The sequence below is a fragment of the Ochotona curzoniae genome, unplaced genomic scaffold (genome assembly GCF_017591425.1).
Source record: "Ochotona curzoniae isolate NIBS_2020 unplaced genomic scaffold, NIBS_Ocur_1.0 scaffold_3208, whole genome shotgun sequence".
In the NCBI taxonomy this organism is placed as follows: Eukaryota; Metazoa; Chordata; class Mammalia; order Lagomorpha; family Ochotonidae; genus Ochotona; species Ochotona curzoniae.
This window is the reverse complement of record NW_024467106.1, coordinates 28918133-28937889: the sequence shown is the minus strand read 5'-3', so window position 1 is coordinate 28937889 and position 19757 is coordinate 28918133. Positions and strand designations below refer to the sequence as shown.

Genomic DNA, 19757 nt, shown 5'->3' with positions numbered 1-19757 from the left:
GCCCTTTGGGTCTTGTGAGATGTACTTTACTTGCAGGGGGACGGGCTCAGTTCTATGAATTTTGATAAACATACATGTAAATGTCACCAAAATCAAAAGAGAATATTTCTGTCATCCCTAAAGTGTCCCTTTACACTTGCTCCTCCCTCTCCTCCTAGGCCTGGGTCATCTAATTCATGTGTTTACAGCTTTCCTCTTCCAGAATATTCAAATAAATAGGATCATACCAATATGGAATCTAATCTTCTGTATCGGGTTTCTTCATTTAGCATGTAAGAATCATCATATTACTGTATGAATTGTTTGTTCCTTTCTGTTGCTGAATAGTATTCCACTGTTTCTACGAGGCTGATCCAGCATTTGCATCATTTCCAGATTGGAAGCAATTATAAATAAAGCTGTTATATACCTTCATATACAGGTTTTTGTATGGACATGTGTCATCATTTCTCTTGGGAAATTACCTAGAAGTGGGATTGCTGGATTGTGATGGTAAGTGTGTGCTTTACTTCCTAAGAAACTGCCAGTGGGGCTGGTGTCATGGCCCAGTAAGTTAAGCTGCCACTTGCAACTCTGGCATCCTATATGGGCACCAGTGCAAATCGTAGCCACTCCATTTTTGATCCAGCTCTCTGATAATGCACCCAGGAAATCAGAAGACAGGCCAGGTACTGGGGTCACTGCCACCCACCTGGGAGACCCAGGTGGAGTTTCTGGCTCCTGGCTACCACCTGGCCCAGCCCCAGCCATGCAGGCCATTTGGGGAAGGACCCAGTGGATGAACGATTGCTCTCGCGCTCTCTCTCTCTCTTCTCTCTTTGTAACTGCCTTTCAAATAAATAAATCTTACAATAAAAACAGAAAATGCCAAAATGTATCTCAAAGTGTGGTTCTACCTGCCAGGAATGTGTGTCTGTTCCAGTTGTTCGTGTTCTCTTCACGACTTCATATAGTGTGTGTGTGTGTGTGTGTGTGTGTGTGTGTGTGTAATTACTAAACTGTTCTCGTGATGCATAGCAATAAGCTCATGGTGGACTTAATTTGCATTCTCTTAAGAACTAGTGTTGTTTGGGCATCTGTTTTTCTTTTGGGCCATCAGCCTCTCTAATGAACTGCATGTTTGGATCTTTTGCACAGTTTTCATTGGACTCCGTCTTTTACTTGAGTGAGTTTGTTAGCTCATGCCTTTTAGTAACTCCTCCACAGTCACTGTGTCCTGGCTTGTTGACACTGTAAGGCAGCCTTGACCGCGGTGTCTGTGAGTGGCTGGCCCTGCAGACTCCAGCGCCACGTTCACCTGAGGAGCACCGCAGCGGGAGCGACGAGTTCTGCCGTCCTTGAGTCGAGTGTCGTGTGGCGCTGGCTGACTGCTCACCAGGCCAGGGAGGAGCAGTATTTCTCTCGTATTCTCAGCCTGTCTCTTCACTTGCATAACAGTCTTTGGAAGAACAGAAACTTTATATTGTTTTAAGATTTATTTATTTTTAATTGAAAGAGATTTATACAGAGAAGGAGAGATAGAGAGAAAGATCTTCCTTATCAAATGGCTGCCAATGGCTGGAGCTGAGCCGATGTGAAGCCAGAAGCCAGGGACTGCCTCTGGGTCTTTGGGCCATTCTCTGCTGCCTTCCCAGGCCACAAGCAAGGAGCTGAATGGGAAGCAGAGAGGCAAGAACATGAACTGGTGCCCATATGGAATGCCAGTTCTGGCAGGAAGAGGATTCGCCTGTTAAACCACCATACCAGCCCCCAAACTTCAGATTTTTATGAGATTCAATTAGTTAATTGTTTCTTCTATGGTTCCTAAAGTGTTTGTGTAACTCAAGGTCACAAAGGTTGCTCTTGTGCTGTCCCCAGAAGTTTTGCAGTTATTAGCTTTTCAATTTCAGGCCTCACAGACCTACTTGGAGGGAACTTTTAGGTTTGGTACCAAGTTGCACCAGCACGACTTACTGAGTTTTCTCCGTTGAATTTTCTGGACTGTTTTCTCTGCTTCCAGTCCAGCTCCCCTGCTCATGCGCCTGGGAAGGCAGCAGAAAATGGCCCAGGTGCTCGGGCCCCTGTCATCTAGATGGGCGATCTGGCTTCTGCCTTGAACCTGGCCCTAAACTTTGCAGTTGAGGCCATCTGGGGAGTGAACCGGCTGATGTAAGACACCTGTTCTACTGTCTCTCTGTTGCTCTACCTTCCTAATAAATAAATCTTTAGATAAATAAATGACTTGCTCCTGTTCCGGGTGCCTGTCCTGACCGTGCTGCACTCTCTTGGTGTGGTTTCCTGGTTAGCAGTGACGGCTGAATACTCTTGCCATGTCTGCTGTTTGAGGGGAAAGCATCCTCTGCTCTCACTGCTCCCTAGGATGTTGGCGACAGGGTTTTCACAGCTGGAAGCTCTCACAAAGTGTTCTCTTTTATTCACGTTTTTTAAGAGGTTTTTTTTTTCCTTTTCACAGTGAGTAGATTTTAAATTTCCTCAGATGTCTTCACGCATTGATTTGATCACATGATTAAATCTTTATGCAGTACACGGTGACTGACTGACGAGATTGAACCACCTTATGTTCAGGAAGTACACCGTACTGACGCTCCTGGGTTCTCTTTTTTCCTTGTTGTTGGGTTCCGTTACCTGATGTTTTGATGCGAATTTCTGCGTGTAGGTTCCGGAAGGGTGTTGCTCTGTGCTTCCTGGCAGTGCTTGGGGTTGCTTTCCGTGTGATGCTGGACACGTACGGTCAGTTCAGGAACGTTTCCTTCCCCCTCTTTTCTGTGAAAACAGCGTGAATTCTCCCAGACATGTTTAGTAAAATGTTCTGGTGAAGAAACCCTGGGCTTTGAGCTTCTCTTGTGTAAAGATTCCTCACTGTACATTAAGTTTATTTCATCGCTGTAAGAATATTCAGATAATCTCTCTCTTCAGTGAATGTATCCATTTCCTCTGTATTGCCATTGCCTCCTCCAGTCAGCGGCTTCGTCCTGTAGAATCTCTGTGGCTGGCGTCCGGCTCAGTCCCGTGATAACCACTTGTGGCTTTCTCTCTCTCTCTCCCTTTTTCTTTATTCTTCTTCATAGGAGTTTATCAATTTTATTGATATTTTCCAAGAACTGTTTTAGGTTTTATGATTTTTGCCTCTTCCGCTTTTCGTTTGGATCGTTGATCTAGTCTGTCATTTCAGCATTGGTTTCATTCTGTTTACTTTTGATAAGAGTTTTTCTCTTGCTTCTCAAAGTAGGAGAATCAAGCATTTATTTGGCATGGTTTTTCTTTTCTAAGTTTATATTTATTTGAAAGGCAGATTTACAGAGAAACAGAGCTCTTCCATCCATTGGTCTACTTCCCAGAATGGCTGCAATGGCCAGTTCAGTGAAGGATCCTGGAGCTTCTTCCCAGTCTCCCACATGAGTGCAGGGGCCCAAGGCCTTAGGCCATTGTTTTGCTGCTTTCCCAGAGACTTTAGCAGGGAGCTGGATCAGAAGTGAAGTAGCTTGGACGGAAACCAGCATCCATGTGGGATGCTGGTCCCTTATGCAGAGGCATAACATACTATGCCACAGCACTAGCTCCACAGTTCTTTTCTAATACAAACTGCTGTGAATCTTTCTCTAATACTTTAACTGTAACCTTCAATTTTTATATATTGTGTCACCATTTATTTGAAAATATTTTTCTGATATTTTTTCCTTCTGAGGCTCCCTTGTTGATCCTTGGTTGTTTCAAAACATATTGTTAAATTTGCAAGTCTGTGGATATTATCTATATGGTATTTCTGGAATTGATACCTAAATTAACCCTGCTGTGGTCACAGAATATTCTTTGTGTCATTTCCATTATTTTGGAAGTTGGTTGAACATCGTCCTGGGTCCTAGAGGTCGCTCCTTGCTGATGAATGTCCCCTGTGCTCTTGCAAATATGTATGTTCGACTCAGGGTGGAGGAGGAGTCCTGGCCCTTCAGTTGGATCCCTGTTGCCCATCATGTTCAGTTCTCCTGAGTCCTCACTGACCGACTGCTGTGGCATCAGTCATGGAGAAAGAAGTGTGGCAGTGGCCAGCCATCACTGGGAATGCATTCCTTCAGGGTTGTGCGTTCTGCAGCTCTGAAATGCTATTCAGCCACACTTAGGGTTGTTGCATGTTCCTTATAAACCAATTCCTTGATCACTGTGTAAGGTCCCTGGTTATAGTGCCTGTTCTGATAGTGACATGGTATTAGCATTTATATAGCGTGTCTTTGCCTAGCTTTTTGGCTTTGAGCATTGCATTTACATTTAAAGTGAGTTTTCTTGAAGGTGGTGTATAGGTAAGTATTGTTTTCATATCTCTTTTCTAATCTCTAATATTTTACTGGGATATTTCAGATATATATACATATATGTATGTATGTATTTAAGATGTATTTATTTGAAAGAGTTTTTAGAGAGAAATTTTTCATCTACTAGTTCAGTCTTCCAGATGTCCCCAAAGGGCCAGGCCAGGCCAGGCTAAAGCCAGGAGCCAGGAACTTCATCTGGGTCTACCACATGGGTACAGAGACACAAGCACTTGGTCCAACTTCCACTGCTTTCCCAGGTGCACTAGGCAGCTAGATTAGAAGTGTAATAGCCAGGACTTGAACCAGATGGTGCCCATATGGGTTACTGGCATTACAGGCTTTGGCTGTACACAACACTGGCCTCTAGTCATTTGCATTTGATGTAATTATTCAAAATTTAGTGAAAGGGAGAGTTATAGGGAGAAGGAGAGAAATCTTCCATCTCATGGGTCTGCCTCCAAATGGTTGCAGCGAAAACCAGGAGCTTCATCTAGTTCTCCCACAAAGGTAGCAGGCGACCAAGTAATTGGGCCATCATCCACTGATTTTCCTAGGCCACTAGCAGGGAGTTGGATTATATGTGGAGCAATTATATGTGTAGAGCATGAACCAGCACCCGTAGAGAATGCTTGTGTAACAGGTGGCAGCTTAACTTGCCACACTACAGCACTGCACCCTAATGTAGTTATTGGTATGACTAATTTTACTAGCTGTTTTCTTTGAAGATTTATTTATTTTTATTGGAAAGGCAGATATACAGAGAGGAAGAGAGATAGAGAGGAAGATCTCCCGTCCATTGATTCATTCCCCAAGCATCCGCAATGGCCATTGCTGAGCCAATCCAAAGCCAGGAGCCAGGAGCTCTTCCGTGTCTCCCATGCAGGTACAGGGTCGCAAAGCTTTGGGCCGTCCTCGACTGCTTTCCCAGGCCACAAGCAGGGAGCTGGATGGGAAGTGGAGCTGCCGGGATTAGAACCGGCACCCATATGGGATCCTGGCGTGTGCAAGGCGAGGAGTTTAACCACTGCACTATCGCGCTGGGCCCTAGATGTTTTCTATGTTCTTTAACTGTGTTGTTTTTTTCCTTCTCACATTGCCTAAGTTTTAAAACTTCTGCCTACATTTTGAGTATTATCCTACTGCCTCTTTCCTACTGGCTTGATAGTTACTCAAAGCATTTGCTATGAGTTTACAGTTCATCACAGTCTGCCTTCAGCTGCATTGTACTACTTGTTCCTGGTGGTAAGAGCCTCCCAGCAAGGTACTCCCAGTCTCTCTCCTTCATCCTTTGCACTGTTGTTTAAATCACCCAAAAAGCTCCCTCAGGAGTGATGGCAACACCTGTATTTTGATCATGATGATGATTAAATTAGTGTTTACATTTTTTTAAAAACTCAAATATTACACATAAAATGAGTTAACCTTATTTTACATAAATTATACCTAAATGAAGACTATCTAATTTTCATTATTTATAAATCCCTGTATTTATATATATTAACTTGAGTAAAACTAATAGGTCCTAATATAAGTCATTGCTTTGCTGTGTTATTTGATTAACGAGGTGCTGGTGGTGACTATTTGCAAAGAGTTAACATTAAGTAGAGGAGACTCAGACTTTCATTTGCCAGTTAAACCTTTGCTGGCATTGGGACATTTGTAATTAAGAGCACTTATGAAGAAGCCATCATTTTGTTTCTTTTTTAAAATGGGCAATGAACAAGTTGGTGGATTTGTATTTTTGTCATCCTTTCTGTTTTCTAAGCTTAAGAAAGAGAAGGCTGTGTAGAATTCTGTGTTGCCCAATAAGGCAACCACTAGCCACATTTCAATTTGAAAGAGAAAAAAAGAAAGAGAGAGAAGAGAAATTTAGTTCATCAGTCATCCTGGTCACCTTTTAAATGCTCAAAGCCACATGGGGCTCCTGGCTGCCATACTGGACAGCACAGGGAGCAGGTGCGTCCAACATCACAGATCACTACTGGATAGTGCCGTGCAAGGAGGATTGCACTGCCTGGGTCGGGCCTTCCCCTCTCCTTAGTGAAAGCATTGGTCTTTCTCCTGGCTACCTGAATACTGTTCTGTGGATACATCTCTGACTTGTTATTTTCTTTTCAAAACCAAGGCAGGGGCTAGCATTGCAGCACAGGTGATTGAGCCACAACTTGGTAATACTGGCTTCCCTTATTGGAGCGCTGGTTCAAGTCCTAGCTGCCCTGCTTCCAATACAGCTCCTCCTAATGTACTTGGAAAGGCAGCAGATGGTGGCCTCAGGCACTTGGGCCACTGCAACCCATGTTGGAGACACAAAGGGAGTGCCTGGTTCTTGCCTTTGTCCTGCCCGAGCCATGGCTGTGGTGGCCATTTGGGGCGTGCAACTGTAGATGAAAGATATTGTTAGTGCGCTCTCTGTCTCTGTGTCTCTCTGCCTTCCAAATAATAAAATTTCAAAGGAAAACACCATTGAAAAGAGATACCATTAGTCCAGAGAAACTGAGTGGCTGTTGTTGAATAGCGCCTGCTAATTGACAAAGGAAATCCTAAGCCAGGGTCCTTCTGATTCCCTGACTGGTAGGATTCACTGTTCATTGTTCTCTCACTTGACCTGTGCATCGTATGTTCCTTCTTAATTTTTAATTTGAGAGGCCAAGAGACAGAAAGAGGGAAGGACCAACAGACAGAGCTAGTTCCCATCCATTTGTTCACTTCTAAATATCCTCCATGGCTGGGAGCTGAAAACTCAAGCTAAGTCTCCTTTGTGGGAGGCAACTACTTGCGCCATGCTCTGCTGCTTCCCCGTGTGTCCTTCAGCAGGAATCTGGCATTGTGAGTAGAAGCAGAGATTGAACCTGGCTGTTCTGGAGTGGAATGCAAGCATTTCAGCTGACATCCAACCACTAGGTCAGGTGCCCGGCCTGTGTGATACTTGGAAACAGGCCATTCTTCTATGTCCTTTCCTCTTTCTGCGTATATGGTATTGTAACTGTCTTCTATTTCCATCTCTCTGGTCCCCATCTCTCAACCCTTCCTAAACTAGAATAAACTATTCTTCTACCTTCCTTGAAATGCCAGTCTTCCACAGAGATCCATCATTAACCTAATTTGGGACTTCCTGGATGGTAGATGGCACCTGTAAGTTGAAGGTCAGGAAGTCTGTATCTGTAGACCAGCTCAGACCTCTAAGCTGGGTTCCTAGCAAAAGTATCTCTGTGGCTGTCACACAGAATCCCAGCCCCCACAGGTCCACAATGAACCCTCTGTCCTTTCCCAGCTCAGGATGAGTCACTGCTGTCCACTGTGCTTCCAGTGGACACTGGTGGGACCCTCATCCTCCAAGCCAGTTCCTCCGTTCCTCCTAATCACCTCTCCGCCAGAGTTTTTGTCTTCCTAGGCCTCTTTTATTTTAAGGTCCCCCTCAGTTCCAGATATCCTCAAAACTTACTCCATCTTCTTCATCCTGGGTATCTCCCCTTGGAGCTGAACAGAAGTCTGCACACAGTGTAGAATTGATCATTTTATGCCCCTGATTAAAATCCCCTTAAGGTCCCACGTTACAATTGGCTGATCGTGTCATGTCATCTCAGTCTGCTGCCCCTTCCCAGCCCTCAGTCTCCAGCCTAGGGCAGCCTTCAGTCCTGTCCAGCCACTTCCTGGCCCGAAAGGCTCAGGACCTCCCCCCACCCATGCCTTTGTCGAGAGCTGCCCCCAGCCCCACACTCACCTGGCGGATTCCCTATACAGGACTCCAGGCCGCTCCTCGCCTGGGAAGCATTCTCTGAACTCTGACCTCCTGGGCTTAATCTCTCTGCCTTCCTCACTTTGCCCTGCCTCTTTATGGTATTCTGGGTTCTTTCTTTACCAATAACAGTCATTTCTCTTCAGTTGCACAGAACTGACTTTGGAGCGATCTGGCAAGTTTCAGCTCTGCAGCATCCATTTGACTTCACAGACGCTGGAGCCATATCATGATAACTTTCTGCTGTGTTCTCCCAGGCGAAAATGCTGGAAGCAGATCTGGTTTCCAAGATGCTGCGGGCTGTTCTGCAGTCTCATAAGAATGGGATCGCGTTGCCCCGGCTGCAAGGAGAATATCGCTCCTTGACTGGAGACTGGATCCCCTTCAAACAGCTGGGCTACCCTACGCTGGAAGCCTACCTGAGAAGTGTGCCAGCGGTGGTCAGGATAGAGACCAGTAGGTCTGGAGAGGTAAGACAGTGGCTGTGTCTGTCAGAGGAGTCCCTGCCTGTGCTGGTGGCCCGTCTGGCACTCCTAGTCTCCCAGGAGTGGACCTGGAGGGGACCCTCTAAGTGGTTTGAGATTCCCAGGGACTGAGTGGTCTTCCAAGTTCAGCTGAGGGCTTGATGTCTGGTGCTTTATCCCTCCAGTTCTTTTCATCACAACAATAAGATTTTACATGTTTTGAAACTTGAAAGTTTACATTGACCCAATCTCAGCATCCAGAGTGGCTGTGCTGACGGCCTCACCTGCCTGCACTTCACACTCACCCACCACTGACCTGCCTGCCCACTCGGCTCTTGCTCTTACCCGCCAGCTTTAAAAGCAATTTTACATTCTCACCACTGACTGCTGTCATGTCAGGACCTAGCTTGATACTATTTGATCATTTGTCACTTTTAAATCATACAGGGCCTCCCTCTGTCTCTTCTCTCCATATTCTGTTCTCTCATCCATGCCAGTATGGTCACAGCTATTCTACTGCTTTAAATTCTGAAATCTCCATGGAGGAGAATCTTTCATATTGGCCACAGGCCGATCAGTGGCAGCAGGTCAATCTTTGATTGCACTTTGGTCATGACCTGGCAGTTCCATTTCTTGGTGTCTGCCTGTTGTATACTTTGGAAGATAAGGATACACCACCATTCTAAGCCGAGACAAGCCTCTCTGTCCCCCGCACTGCCAGGGGTGTACAGCACTGCAGCTTTCCGGGAGCACATCTTCATACACAGATACCTGGCACGGTCCGGAGGGTCTCTAACCAAGCCCGTCATGGAGTTTGTTTGCAGAGTTGGGGAGGGAGGGTGGGGGAGGAAAGGGGAACCAGGATCAGGTGAGCAGAGGGTGGGTCCACCTTGTCTGTAATAACTTCCCTATGGAGATGTCAAATATTAATAACAAGGGCACTTCTGTGCCTCTGATTCTCACGTGCATCTGCACACTGCCCTGTCCACTCTGCCGTGGCTGCTGGACGGCCCTGGTAATGCTCGACACAGCAGTTTCTATTTTAGTTTCTTTGTCCCTCATCTTTTTCCTTTATAAATTTCTTGGGCATCAAGGACTATTTTTTCCCACCCCTAGTTATCGATACTGAGTCAGTATGTGTTGACTGTATGATTGATCAAATGCCTGAATAAATTCATAAACTTAAGAGCATCTTGTGCAGCTACTGCACTCTAATTAACCCTCTGGTCTTTCATTTTGACTATAAAGACATCTCACATTTGGGTAGGCAGTTATTTTTGTTTTGAATTCATTCTTATAATAAATTCTTAGGACTAGGAATACCGGGATCCAAAGCAGGAATACATTTTGACTTGTGAGGTAAAACCCACTCGTTTCCCTATTCGAATTAGAGACCCAGGCCTGGGAGAAAGATCTTTAGAGATGATCTAGTCACAGCAATCTCTACACTTCAGATCTTTCCCCCACCCCTGATTTTCTAGACTCATGGATTACACCAGATTTATGAGAAAGATCAAACTCAGTCTGCTGGGTTGTAAGCAGGTGTCCCTTGCTTCCCTACTAGGGACAGCCCCTGAAGCCCCTGCATGGAGCTCTGTGGCTCCGGGGAGCAGAGCTTGAAAACCCCAGGTCTAAACCACTCCTGTTTTGCTTCTGAGAACACAGATTCTCCCCTCCCCCCCCGCCTCCAAAGTCACCCAGCTAACATGTGATGGGGCAAGACTAGCATCTAGTGATCTTGGGGAGTTTAACTGCTGTGGACTTAGAGTCTTGCTGTATGGGATTGGCAGATTGCCACTATTTTCCCTTGTGTAAAATAGTATAACAGTAAAATTGTTTGGAGTAAATGAGATAATCCTAAACAGATCACAGGTTTCTTTGGTTCATGTATTAATCCCATAGTACCTAGTAGTACATTGTAGCTGCTTACTAAAAACCTGCTTAATAGTAAATGAAATTGTTCATTTGAAGAAAGGTTATTCAGTGTCCAGGCTATGCTTAACTCTTGTAGGAAAGACGATTTTGTTCTCATTTTCAGGGAAAGAGACATAAATGTGTGCATATAGATTGCCTTGGGATGTGTCCCCTCCCCCGAGAGCCAATGTCAAACATTGGCCACTAGGGGCCAGTATTGTGGCACAGCTGTTTAACCTGCCTGCAGGGAGCTGGCTAAAGTTGCTCACCTGTGCTTCCACACCATCTTCCTTAATGCATCTGGGAGGCATCAGACTTGAGCCTCTGAGACCCTGTGGGAAGCCAGGATGGAGTTTCCCGGCTCCTAGCTTCGACCTAGCCCAAACCTGGTGCAGCCATTTAGTGAATGAACTAGCAATTGGAAGATCAATCTCTTTCTTCATATCTCTCTCTCTCTCTCTCTCTCTCTCTCTCTCTCTCTCTCTGCCTTTCAAATACAACACATCTTAAAAAACAAAACCTTGCCCACCAGGTAGCACTCCCTCTGAGAAGTGCTTCTCCTCTCACCCTGCCCCTCCCGAGCAGGTCACTTGCTATGCCGTGGCCTGCACAGAAACCGCGAGAATCGCTCAGCTTGTGGCTCGTCAGAGAAGCTCTAAAAGGAAAACCGGGCGGCAAGTTAATTGTCAAATGAGAGTGAAGAAAGCCATGCCATTTTTTCTAGAAGGTATGGGCTTTCTGTATGCTAAAATTTTTAGACCTTTGTAAACCATGTCCTTAGGCATCACGGAGGCATTGCTTGTGTTTTTGATACAAACCTGTCTGGGGGTCCCAAAGCTGCCATTTCTGATTGCGATTGCTAAGTGGACATGAGAAGCATGGCTCACCTAAAGGGAGCAGTCCCACGGTGAGATAACTGAGCTAGTTTTTAATTAAGTATGTTATGGCAAAGTGTGGCTTTGATCTTTTATGTTATTTGAGGGAGAGCCTCAGCCAAAATGTTGGATGAACCAAAAACCTACATTTTATGTGCTAGTTAATGAGTTATCTTTTGATAGAAAAATCTGTATTTTCAGGGGGAGAACAGAAGCATGAGTTATACAGTGCCCAAAATGTGTATGGGCTGCTCGGCTTTGCTAGCTGAACCCATGTCTCACAGTACTGATGAGTTCTAAAACTGTAAATTCTCAAAAAAGAGTTCACTGATGATGGGAAGCCGATGTAGGCAGGACAGCCTTCCTTGTGGCTGAGAGTGGTGACGGAAGACTTCCTGAGAGGGGGTGTGAGCCCAAACTTTAAACAGTGGGTAGAATTTGGGCTGACAGGGAAGAAGCCGAGGGGGGGCTGACATATGGCTGAGTGTGCTGCATTTGTAGGAGTGGGGGGTTGTGTAGGGGTGAGTGGCTGCCACTCAAGTGTTGGGGAGCAGAAGAAAGAGGACCTCCTCTGCTGAGTGCTCGCCTATCTTTCCTTCCCCTGCTGGCCAAGCCTCTAATGGCAGCCAGCTCCCACAGAATACAGGCAGGGAGGAACGTGGTGAAACCGTGCCTGCAGAAAGCTAATTGGCTCCATCGTGTGTGCCTCACAGGAAAACCAAAAGCAACCCTCAGGCAGCCAGGGTTTGCTTCAGACTTTTCTGTCAGCCGAAAACCAAGTCCAACCCTGTTCAGAGACCAAGGCCACACTGTAGGAGTGAAGACCAGCGTCGAGTTGCAGCCCACGGCTGCTGGAAACGAGCTGTTCTCGAATGCTGCCGTGCAGAGGCCCATGACCATGTCTGCCAATAGCAGGTACCTGGACTCCGCCTTGCAGAAAGGAGGGGTGTCGTGGAACTCAGAGCTTAACTGTGGAAACTGTGTGTTGGGGTTAAGAAACTAATAACTAATCTTTCCTGTTTGACCGATGTGTATGTATGTGTGTGTGTGTGTGAGAGAGAGAGAGAGAGAGAGTGTGTGTGTGTGTGTGTGTGTGTGTGTGTGTGTGTGTGTGGTGGGGGCATGTGCTCCTGCTGGCAGACCCCCTGCCCTGGCTGCGTGGCTTTACTCTCTGAATGTACCTCTGCTCTCTAGTTTCTCTGTGTTGTGTCAACATTTTACTCATTTCTTAGAAAGTATGCAGTGGCTAAGATGCCTCTTGGGATGCTCATGTCCTACATTGGAATGCCTGGGTTTGAGTCCTGGCCTTGCTTCCAATCCTGGCTGTCTGATAATCACATTCTGGGAGGTAGAAGGTGATGGCCCAAGTATTTGGGTCTTTGCCACCCAAGAAGGAAACCCCAGTGGAGTTCTGGGCTCCTGGCTTCAGCCTGGTCCAACTCTGATTGTTGTGGGCATTTGGGAGAATGAACAAAAAGGTGGAAGATCTCACTGTCTTTTTCTACCTTTCAAATAAGACATAAAATGCATAGCTTTTATGAGTATGCCCGGAGAATAAAAAAACCCTCATTTATCTGTACACTTATGTGCATTTCTTGGGATGTACACTGTGTTTCAATAAAATGTCTAAGAATTTTTACAAACCAAAGAAAACTCTTTAAAATTTTAATGAAATTTGTCTCATTTCAAAAAATTGTTCTAATTTTACAAGTGTTCCATACTATTCCATTTTTTTTTTTTGGAGATTATGTGTGTTTCTGGGGAAAATGCAGGCATTGAGTAACTCAATCATTCATTCAATCATGTTTTTTACAATAACAGATCTCCTTGCCATTTTCCAAGCACTGATACAGACATTGGAAATACAGATAGTGTACATGTTTAGAGTCTGCTGAGAGAAACAGATCTGCTTGTGAAGTGTGTGTGTGTGTGTGTGTGTGTGTGTGTGTGTATGAGAGAGAGAGACTTCTTTGCTTGGCCTTCATATTTGGGAAAAATCTTCCTATATATATTCAGTGTAATTCATATAAAATTTTTTTGGTAAGTATGTGAAATGGAGACATATATTCTTTTCCAAATAGTTGGTTGAGTCATCTCTGGTGTGAAATATCAAGTGTGTTATGTGTTAACATATAATATAAAATCTAGGTTCTCAGCTATCATTTATTCAGTTTATATGTCCAACTGCTTTAACTTGATAATACACTTTAATATTTGAGGATGAAAGTTCTTTATCAGTCATGTTCAAAATAGTCTTCATTTTGAACAGTAGATCCTTGGCATAACTTTTATTGCTTTGCTAGTTCCCTAAAGGTGGTTAATTGTATTTCTGACTTAGGTTCAGAATCTTTCAGAAGGATTTTTAAATTTAGCTTTTAACATAGTTTCATTCACATACTGTTTTCAAATAAGAAAGATGATACTCATTTTCATTTTTTTCAGCCTTAAAATGTTTTTATAACTCATTTTGCTATTCAGTACCACAATGATTTTAGATGAAAAGTACATTATAGACCTTGTTTTGAATTTTATTTTCCTTTTTTTACACCTCAGGCTTAGTCCTAAGGTTTCGCTGTCACCGTCTTTACAAATGCACCTTGCAAGAACCTGCACTAAGGAGGAGATGAGCGGTACGTTTGTCAGGCATGGTCTCCATGATGGCGACTGCCTTCTGCAGCCTCCCCAAACCAGGACTCAGCATGGCTGTCGACACCCACTGTCACCTTCTACTGCTTGGAGTTTGGCTCTCCTCCCCTCCTACCTACCCAGTTCCTTTTAGTCATAAATGGAGGTGGTCTCAAGAGAAAAGTACACCTTCAAGAATAACATCTGTAGACAGCCTCGAGGCTTCCCTCTCTCTGCGCATGTCCCACGCACTGGCAGCCCTGGGTGACCTCAAGCTGTTGAACAAAAGGGACAGGTGCCCAGGCAGGCAGCCACAGTGCCTTTGCAGGCTATACTGGCCCTAGCTGCTGACCTGCTCCTCTTAAGGGAAGTCTACCCAGGTAGGAGAAACCCCTGGGATCTCATTATCTGAGAAAAATGCAGATAAATTGCCTACTCCCTCAAGAGAAAAACTGTAGGGACTGCCTGAATGCTTGCACTCTGTGGCTGGGAAGCCCTGGGAAGGCCGGCCCTGGCTGCCTCCTGCTGGGAAGACCCGAGCCAACATCTTAGGAGGTCAGCAGTACCTACCAGCCAACTAAATGTAAGACAGCAGAGGAATGACTGATTCCCAGAGGAAATACTGCTAGACTAAAAGATGAATATATTTTTCTTGTAGATGGTAATTTTCAATGTGCTCTGTTCCATATCCAGTGAAGTTTCAAAGATGTTTGCAGTGAATTGCATAGTTCTTAAATTACCAGAACTATCAATGATTTATGAGTGCTCAAAGCTTTGTATCATCTTAGGTTGTTAATTCGGGTATTTTAAGTTTAAAATTTAAAAAATTATGAGTATAAGAGATAGCTCAAACTTTATAATATGCACTTATTAAAGGTAAATATTAGGAAAATAAAAAGTAAGCTATGAATAGTTATCTGCGGGTTCCAAGCGTTCCCAAGGTGGTTCTTATTCCAGAGTCAATTTTTGAGCTTCTACTTACTACTGAATTATTTATTTTCAGTAATAAAGGGGAAAATATACACAGTCTTACAATATGAACTAATTTTTATCTTTATAAAGTGTTTTTCTGTTATACTGTTATGCTTTGTAGACGGTAACTTTAAACTCAGCTTTATATATATATATATATTATATCAGTATTTTCTAAACTTTTAACCTTCTTTAGTTCCAGGTAGGAAATGATAGGTTAAGTAATAAACTTTATAATTTTTTTTTTACACAGCAGGTTATTTTGTTATTTAAATCATGAAACATTCTTTGCCAAATAAAGGGGTGAGGTCTCCTTTGGGGGTGTCTCTGGACTCTTGCCGGTCACTGCTTTGGATGAGGCCGCCCAGTGCTGCGTTGTCCAATCCTCCCTTCCAGGTCCCTTGTCCCCCTCTAGCAGGTAATAGGGATGTCTAAGTGTTAAGCATTTCTTGGTTAACTCTACCATTTTTTTAAATTTAAAGATAATTTAAATCAGACTGTTGAAAAACCAAATGTCTCGCCTCCTGCCTCTTACACTTCTAAAGTGGATGTGGTTCAAAACCGCATAAAGGAAATACTAAGCAAGCACAGCAACGGCATCTGGATCTCTAAGCTTCCACACTTTTACAAAGAATTGTATAAAGAAGACCTTAACCAAGGAATTTTACAGCAGTTTGAACACTGGCCTCACATCTGCACGGTACGTTCTTCCTTTTCCTCCCCTCTCATGTTTCCTTCCTGTCCCGCTTTCAGACTCCAAGTGAGAAGTCGCACCTGCTTCTGTCTGGGGTGGGAGAAGCACAGTGCCTCGTTGCCATTTCATCCTTACCTTTGTGATTAGCACGTGTTGGTTCTGACAGGGAAAGTGTGTCGGTGGGAAAGGCCCTGCACGTTGTAATTGCTGTATCTGTTGTTCTTAATCATCCATACCATGCGTTTACTGTGTGGTCATTTGTACTCTATAACATTTTTCTAATTGTCTACATTTTATTTTTGATAATTTTTACATATTTGATTAGGATTGGAAGGGTCAAGGGCTAGAGGAAATTAAGCAAGACCATTGTTTCCACATTCTCTTTTTTCTTTCCTATATCTGGGGAGAGGGGAAAGATAAGGGGACAAGCCACACCCAGCCTCCCAGCCATCTCAGGGTCCCCAACGTGGGGCATGCTCCAAGGGCACTGCTCAATTGGTTTTGATAGTTCAACAGTTCTGAATTACTACTGATCTCACCACTCCAATCACAATGAAATCTCTCCAGAATCCGCTGGTTGACATAGTCCACCTTAGAGTCTTTGTTTGCCCAGATATTCACTGCCAATGCTTGGCTGGAATAGTTCATCAGTTAGGCCTATCCTCTGTCCTCTGTTATGGTACCAACTGTCCTCTGCAGGCTCCAGTGTACTACCATATCCTTCATGTGCATCTGGATATGCTGTCCACTGCTCCATCTAAGCCACTGAGGTCCAGCTCTGATACATGCATTCCACGGTCAGACCATGGAACCTGAAGTTTTCTCCATGGTTGGAATTCTCAGTCCAGAGGTGCAGTTGGGGGAGAGGGATTCCCAAAGAAACTTCATCTGAGATGATCCCAGACCTGATTCTTGTGTGTGCATGCCAATACAGGGTCCGATACAGTCCACTGATCAAATTGGCCTACTTGCACACTGTTAGTTGCAATTGCTGGGTCACTTGTCTCCAGCCCTGTCTTCTGTGCAAACTAATGGGTGTTGCAGTCCAGTCTGATCCTGCCCACCACACATTCAGCCCTCACACAAACCAGTAGGAGATGTAGTCTAGTCAGAGAGACCCACAATAATCCCTACCAGACCTGTCTCTGCCCTGATTTCCATGCTTGCCAATACGTAAAGCAGACTGGGTCTGGTCTGCCCACATCCCATTCAGCTCTCATACATGTCAATGGGCATGGAAGCCTAGTTCAACCCAACCAGCCCCACTATCCAGCCCACACATGTGCCAGTGGGTACCACTCTCTATGTGGCCATGCCTGTCCCAGTCCAGGTTCTTATGCTCACCAGTGGTAGTGGCAACCCAAGAGGGAGGTGCCCAATGTTTCCCTAATGAGCTCACTCCCACTCCTGGATCTTGTACTCTCCAGGTGGTACTGCAGTTTAGCTCGGCGGAGTTTTCTCCCCATGCCAGCATCTGCTAACTGATGCTATGGCAAAGCTCAACCAACCCATACCCACTCTGGCTTATGCATGCACCAGTAGGTACAGTCCGCACAACCTGGCTTGTCTCCAATCCAGTTTACACGCAGGCCAACAGGTGTTGTAACTACCCAGCCTGGTCTGCACCCAGTCCCAGCCCTCATGCTCACCAGTGGGAATAGTGGCCCAGCAGGAGAGCTCCCTGCATTCCCCCTACAGGGTTCACCTGCTCTTTCCTGGATCTCACATATGCTGATCACGTGCTGTGACCCAGTCTGGCGTGACACATCTCACCTCAGCATTTGCCAGTGAGTGATATAGCCTAGCCTGGCCTGGCCCACCCCCAGTTATAGCTCACATTAATTGAGACTACAGCCTAACCCAGCCTAGCCAGCCCACAATCCTGGCCCTAATGTGAACTGGCTGGTATTGCAGCCCGACCTAGCATGATCTGCACACCATCCTGGCTCTGTGATTTGCCAGTGGGTGATATGAACCGGTCAAGCCTGGCTCACCCCAGACCTGAGCCAAAGGTAAGCCCTTGGGTACCATAACCTGGCCTGGCCTGAGCTGCTCCCTTTCTTGGTTCCTACACTCATGTGCAGAGACTGTCCTGACAGAGAAATTCCCCAAGCTCCTCCATTGTACTATACAGCATTTTGAACAGAATGAGCTGCTACCAGTGCATGCCAACAGCCTTGCTGTTTTAGTAACTTGAGCTCCCTGGTGAACACATTGTTTAATTAGCTTCAAGTTTTGGATGCATATCCATGAGCAGTTTTGAAGACTTCTTCAGCAGAGCAAGTTTTTGTTATTTGGCTAATTATTTGTAGAGTATCTTATCCTTATTTTGAAATTAACACATTGTTCATATTGAAAACTTGTACAGACTTTATCAGAAAAAAGTTGAACAAAGAAAAAGCATTGAAAGTAAATTACCAATTTCTGTACCTGCTCCTACATGGGAGTCTATAATTATAACAAGATAACAGAGCCAACTGATTTCTTAGAAAGCTTAGTTTGACCAGAGACAGCTCACTTCTTAACCTTTAGATGTTTCTTAAAATGTAAAGTATATTAAAAATCTGTTCTAAGGGTAGCACTTAAATATATTCAAAATGTGACAATAGCATTAACAGCTACCTGGTACTTCTAAGCTTCTGGACTTAAATGTGCATTTTGATATAGGGTTGTTTTTAAAACAGTTTTGATGTTTTATTTGAAAGGTAGAGAGTGAGTGAGTTGGGAAAAGAAATGTCTCCCATCTGCTGGCTGATTCCCAGGCCAAAGCTGGTGGCTGGGAACTGAATCTGGGTTCCCATAGTGAGTGGCAGGGATCTGAGTAGCTGAGCCGTCACCTGCCACCTCCTGGAGGGAGTCCTCGTTAGCTGGAAGCTGGAGTGGACAGCAGAGCTGGTCCTTGGACCCAGGAACTCTGGTAGGGACTGTGGGACACCCCAAGTGGCATCTTAACTACGAGACAAAATTCCTTTCCCTGGAAATTTTTCAGCACGAGATAGCCTGAGGTTGCTTTCCAAGTCATTCAGTTTTCATTTCAGTCTGGCAAGGATTTTCTCACGGATGCAGGTGCAGTGACACTGATTCACGCCCTAGGCTTTGCATGTTCTTTATATATTTTTATATTAAACATATATATAAAATTTATTTTTATTTATTTCAAAGGTAGAAGAAAAGACCAAGATCTTCCATTCACAGGTTCACACCCCAAATGCCTTGCAACAGCTTCTCTAGGTCAGGCCAAAGGCAGGAGCCAGGAACTCAGGCACAAAGGTCTCTTCTGTGAGTAGCAGGGACCCCGTATCTGAGCTGTCAGCTGCTGTAGCTCAGGTGCACATTAACAGGACACTTGAAGTTGGAAGCTAGAGCACAGTTGGGACTTGAATCCAAGGACTCCAACATGGGATGTAGATGTCCCAAGTGTTAACCACTGTGCCGAATTCCAGCCAGAGGAAGTTGCCTCAGACTTATTGATTTAAAGATTCAGGCCTTATCAAAACCACCTAAGCAGAAACCTTGGTGCATGTGCCATTTCCGGACCCTGGGTTGATGTTGAATAGCTGTTCCCCATCCACAGGGCAGCTGGGAGACTGGTATGACTTCCTCTAATCTCCTCGTTTCCCCAGAAACAGGAAGAAAAAATAGACAATTTGGAAACAGTGATCATACCCACTTTTTCCTAGCCCTTGATCCATCCCACCATGATCAGCTAGGTAAACATCATCAAAAACAAAAACTATTCAGGCCTGTTATCCCTTATTGAAATGCATGTTATTGGAGCTGGTACCATGGCATAGCAGGTTAAGTTGCTACCTGCAGTGGCAGCATCCCACATGGGTCCCAGTTCAGATCTTGGCTGATCCAATCCAGCTCCCTGCTAATGCACCTGGGAAAGTGGTTGAAGATGGCCCAAGTGCTTGGGCCCCTGCCACCAACATGGGAGACCCAGATGAAGCTCCTGGCTTCAGCCTGGCCCAGCCATAGCCAATGGACCTGTTGAAGAGTGACCCAATAGATGGAGGATTTCTTTCTAACTTTGTCTTTGAAATAAATTAATTTAAAAATAATAAATTCATGTGATTCTTAATTCTATGTGATCTTAATTCCCTAGACATTGATAGCAAATTTTCAGTGAATTTAGAGCCTTTGTTTTGTTAAACTTTGATAGAGGCC

At 44.8% G+C, this 19757-nt stretch overlaps 1 protein-coding gene across 1 annotated transcript in view; it reads left to right on the top strand.

Annotated features, from left to right (window-relative positions):
* Window positions 1–19757, top strand: part of TDRD7 (tudor domain containing 7) — a 74543-nt gene that overhangs the window by 16813 nt on the left and 37973 nt on the right. The window contains exons 2-6 of the mRNA XM_041004531.1: window positions 8301–8513; window positions 11007–11148; window positions 12010–12211; window positions 13850–13926; window positions 15376–15593. Coding sequence (XP_040860465.1) covers window positions 8307–8513; window positions 11007–11148; window positions 12010–12211; window positions 13850–13926; window positions 15376–15593 — 846 coding nt within the window. The 5' untranslated portion in view covers window positions 8301–8306. The remainder of the gene's footprint in view (window positions 1–8300; window positions 8514–11006; window positions 11149–12009; window positions 12212–13849; window positions 13927–15375; window positions 15594–19757) is intronic.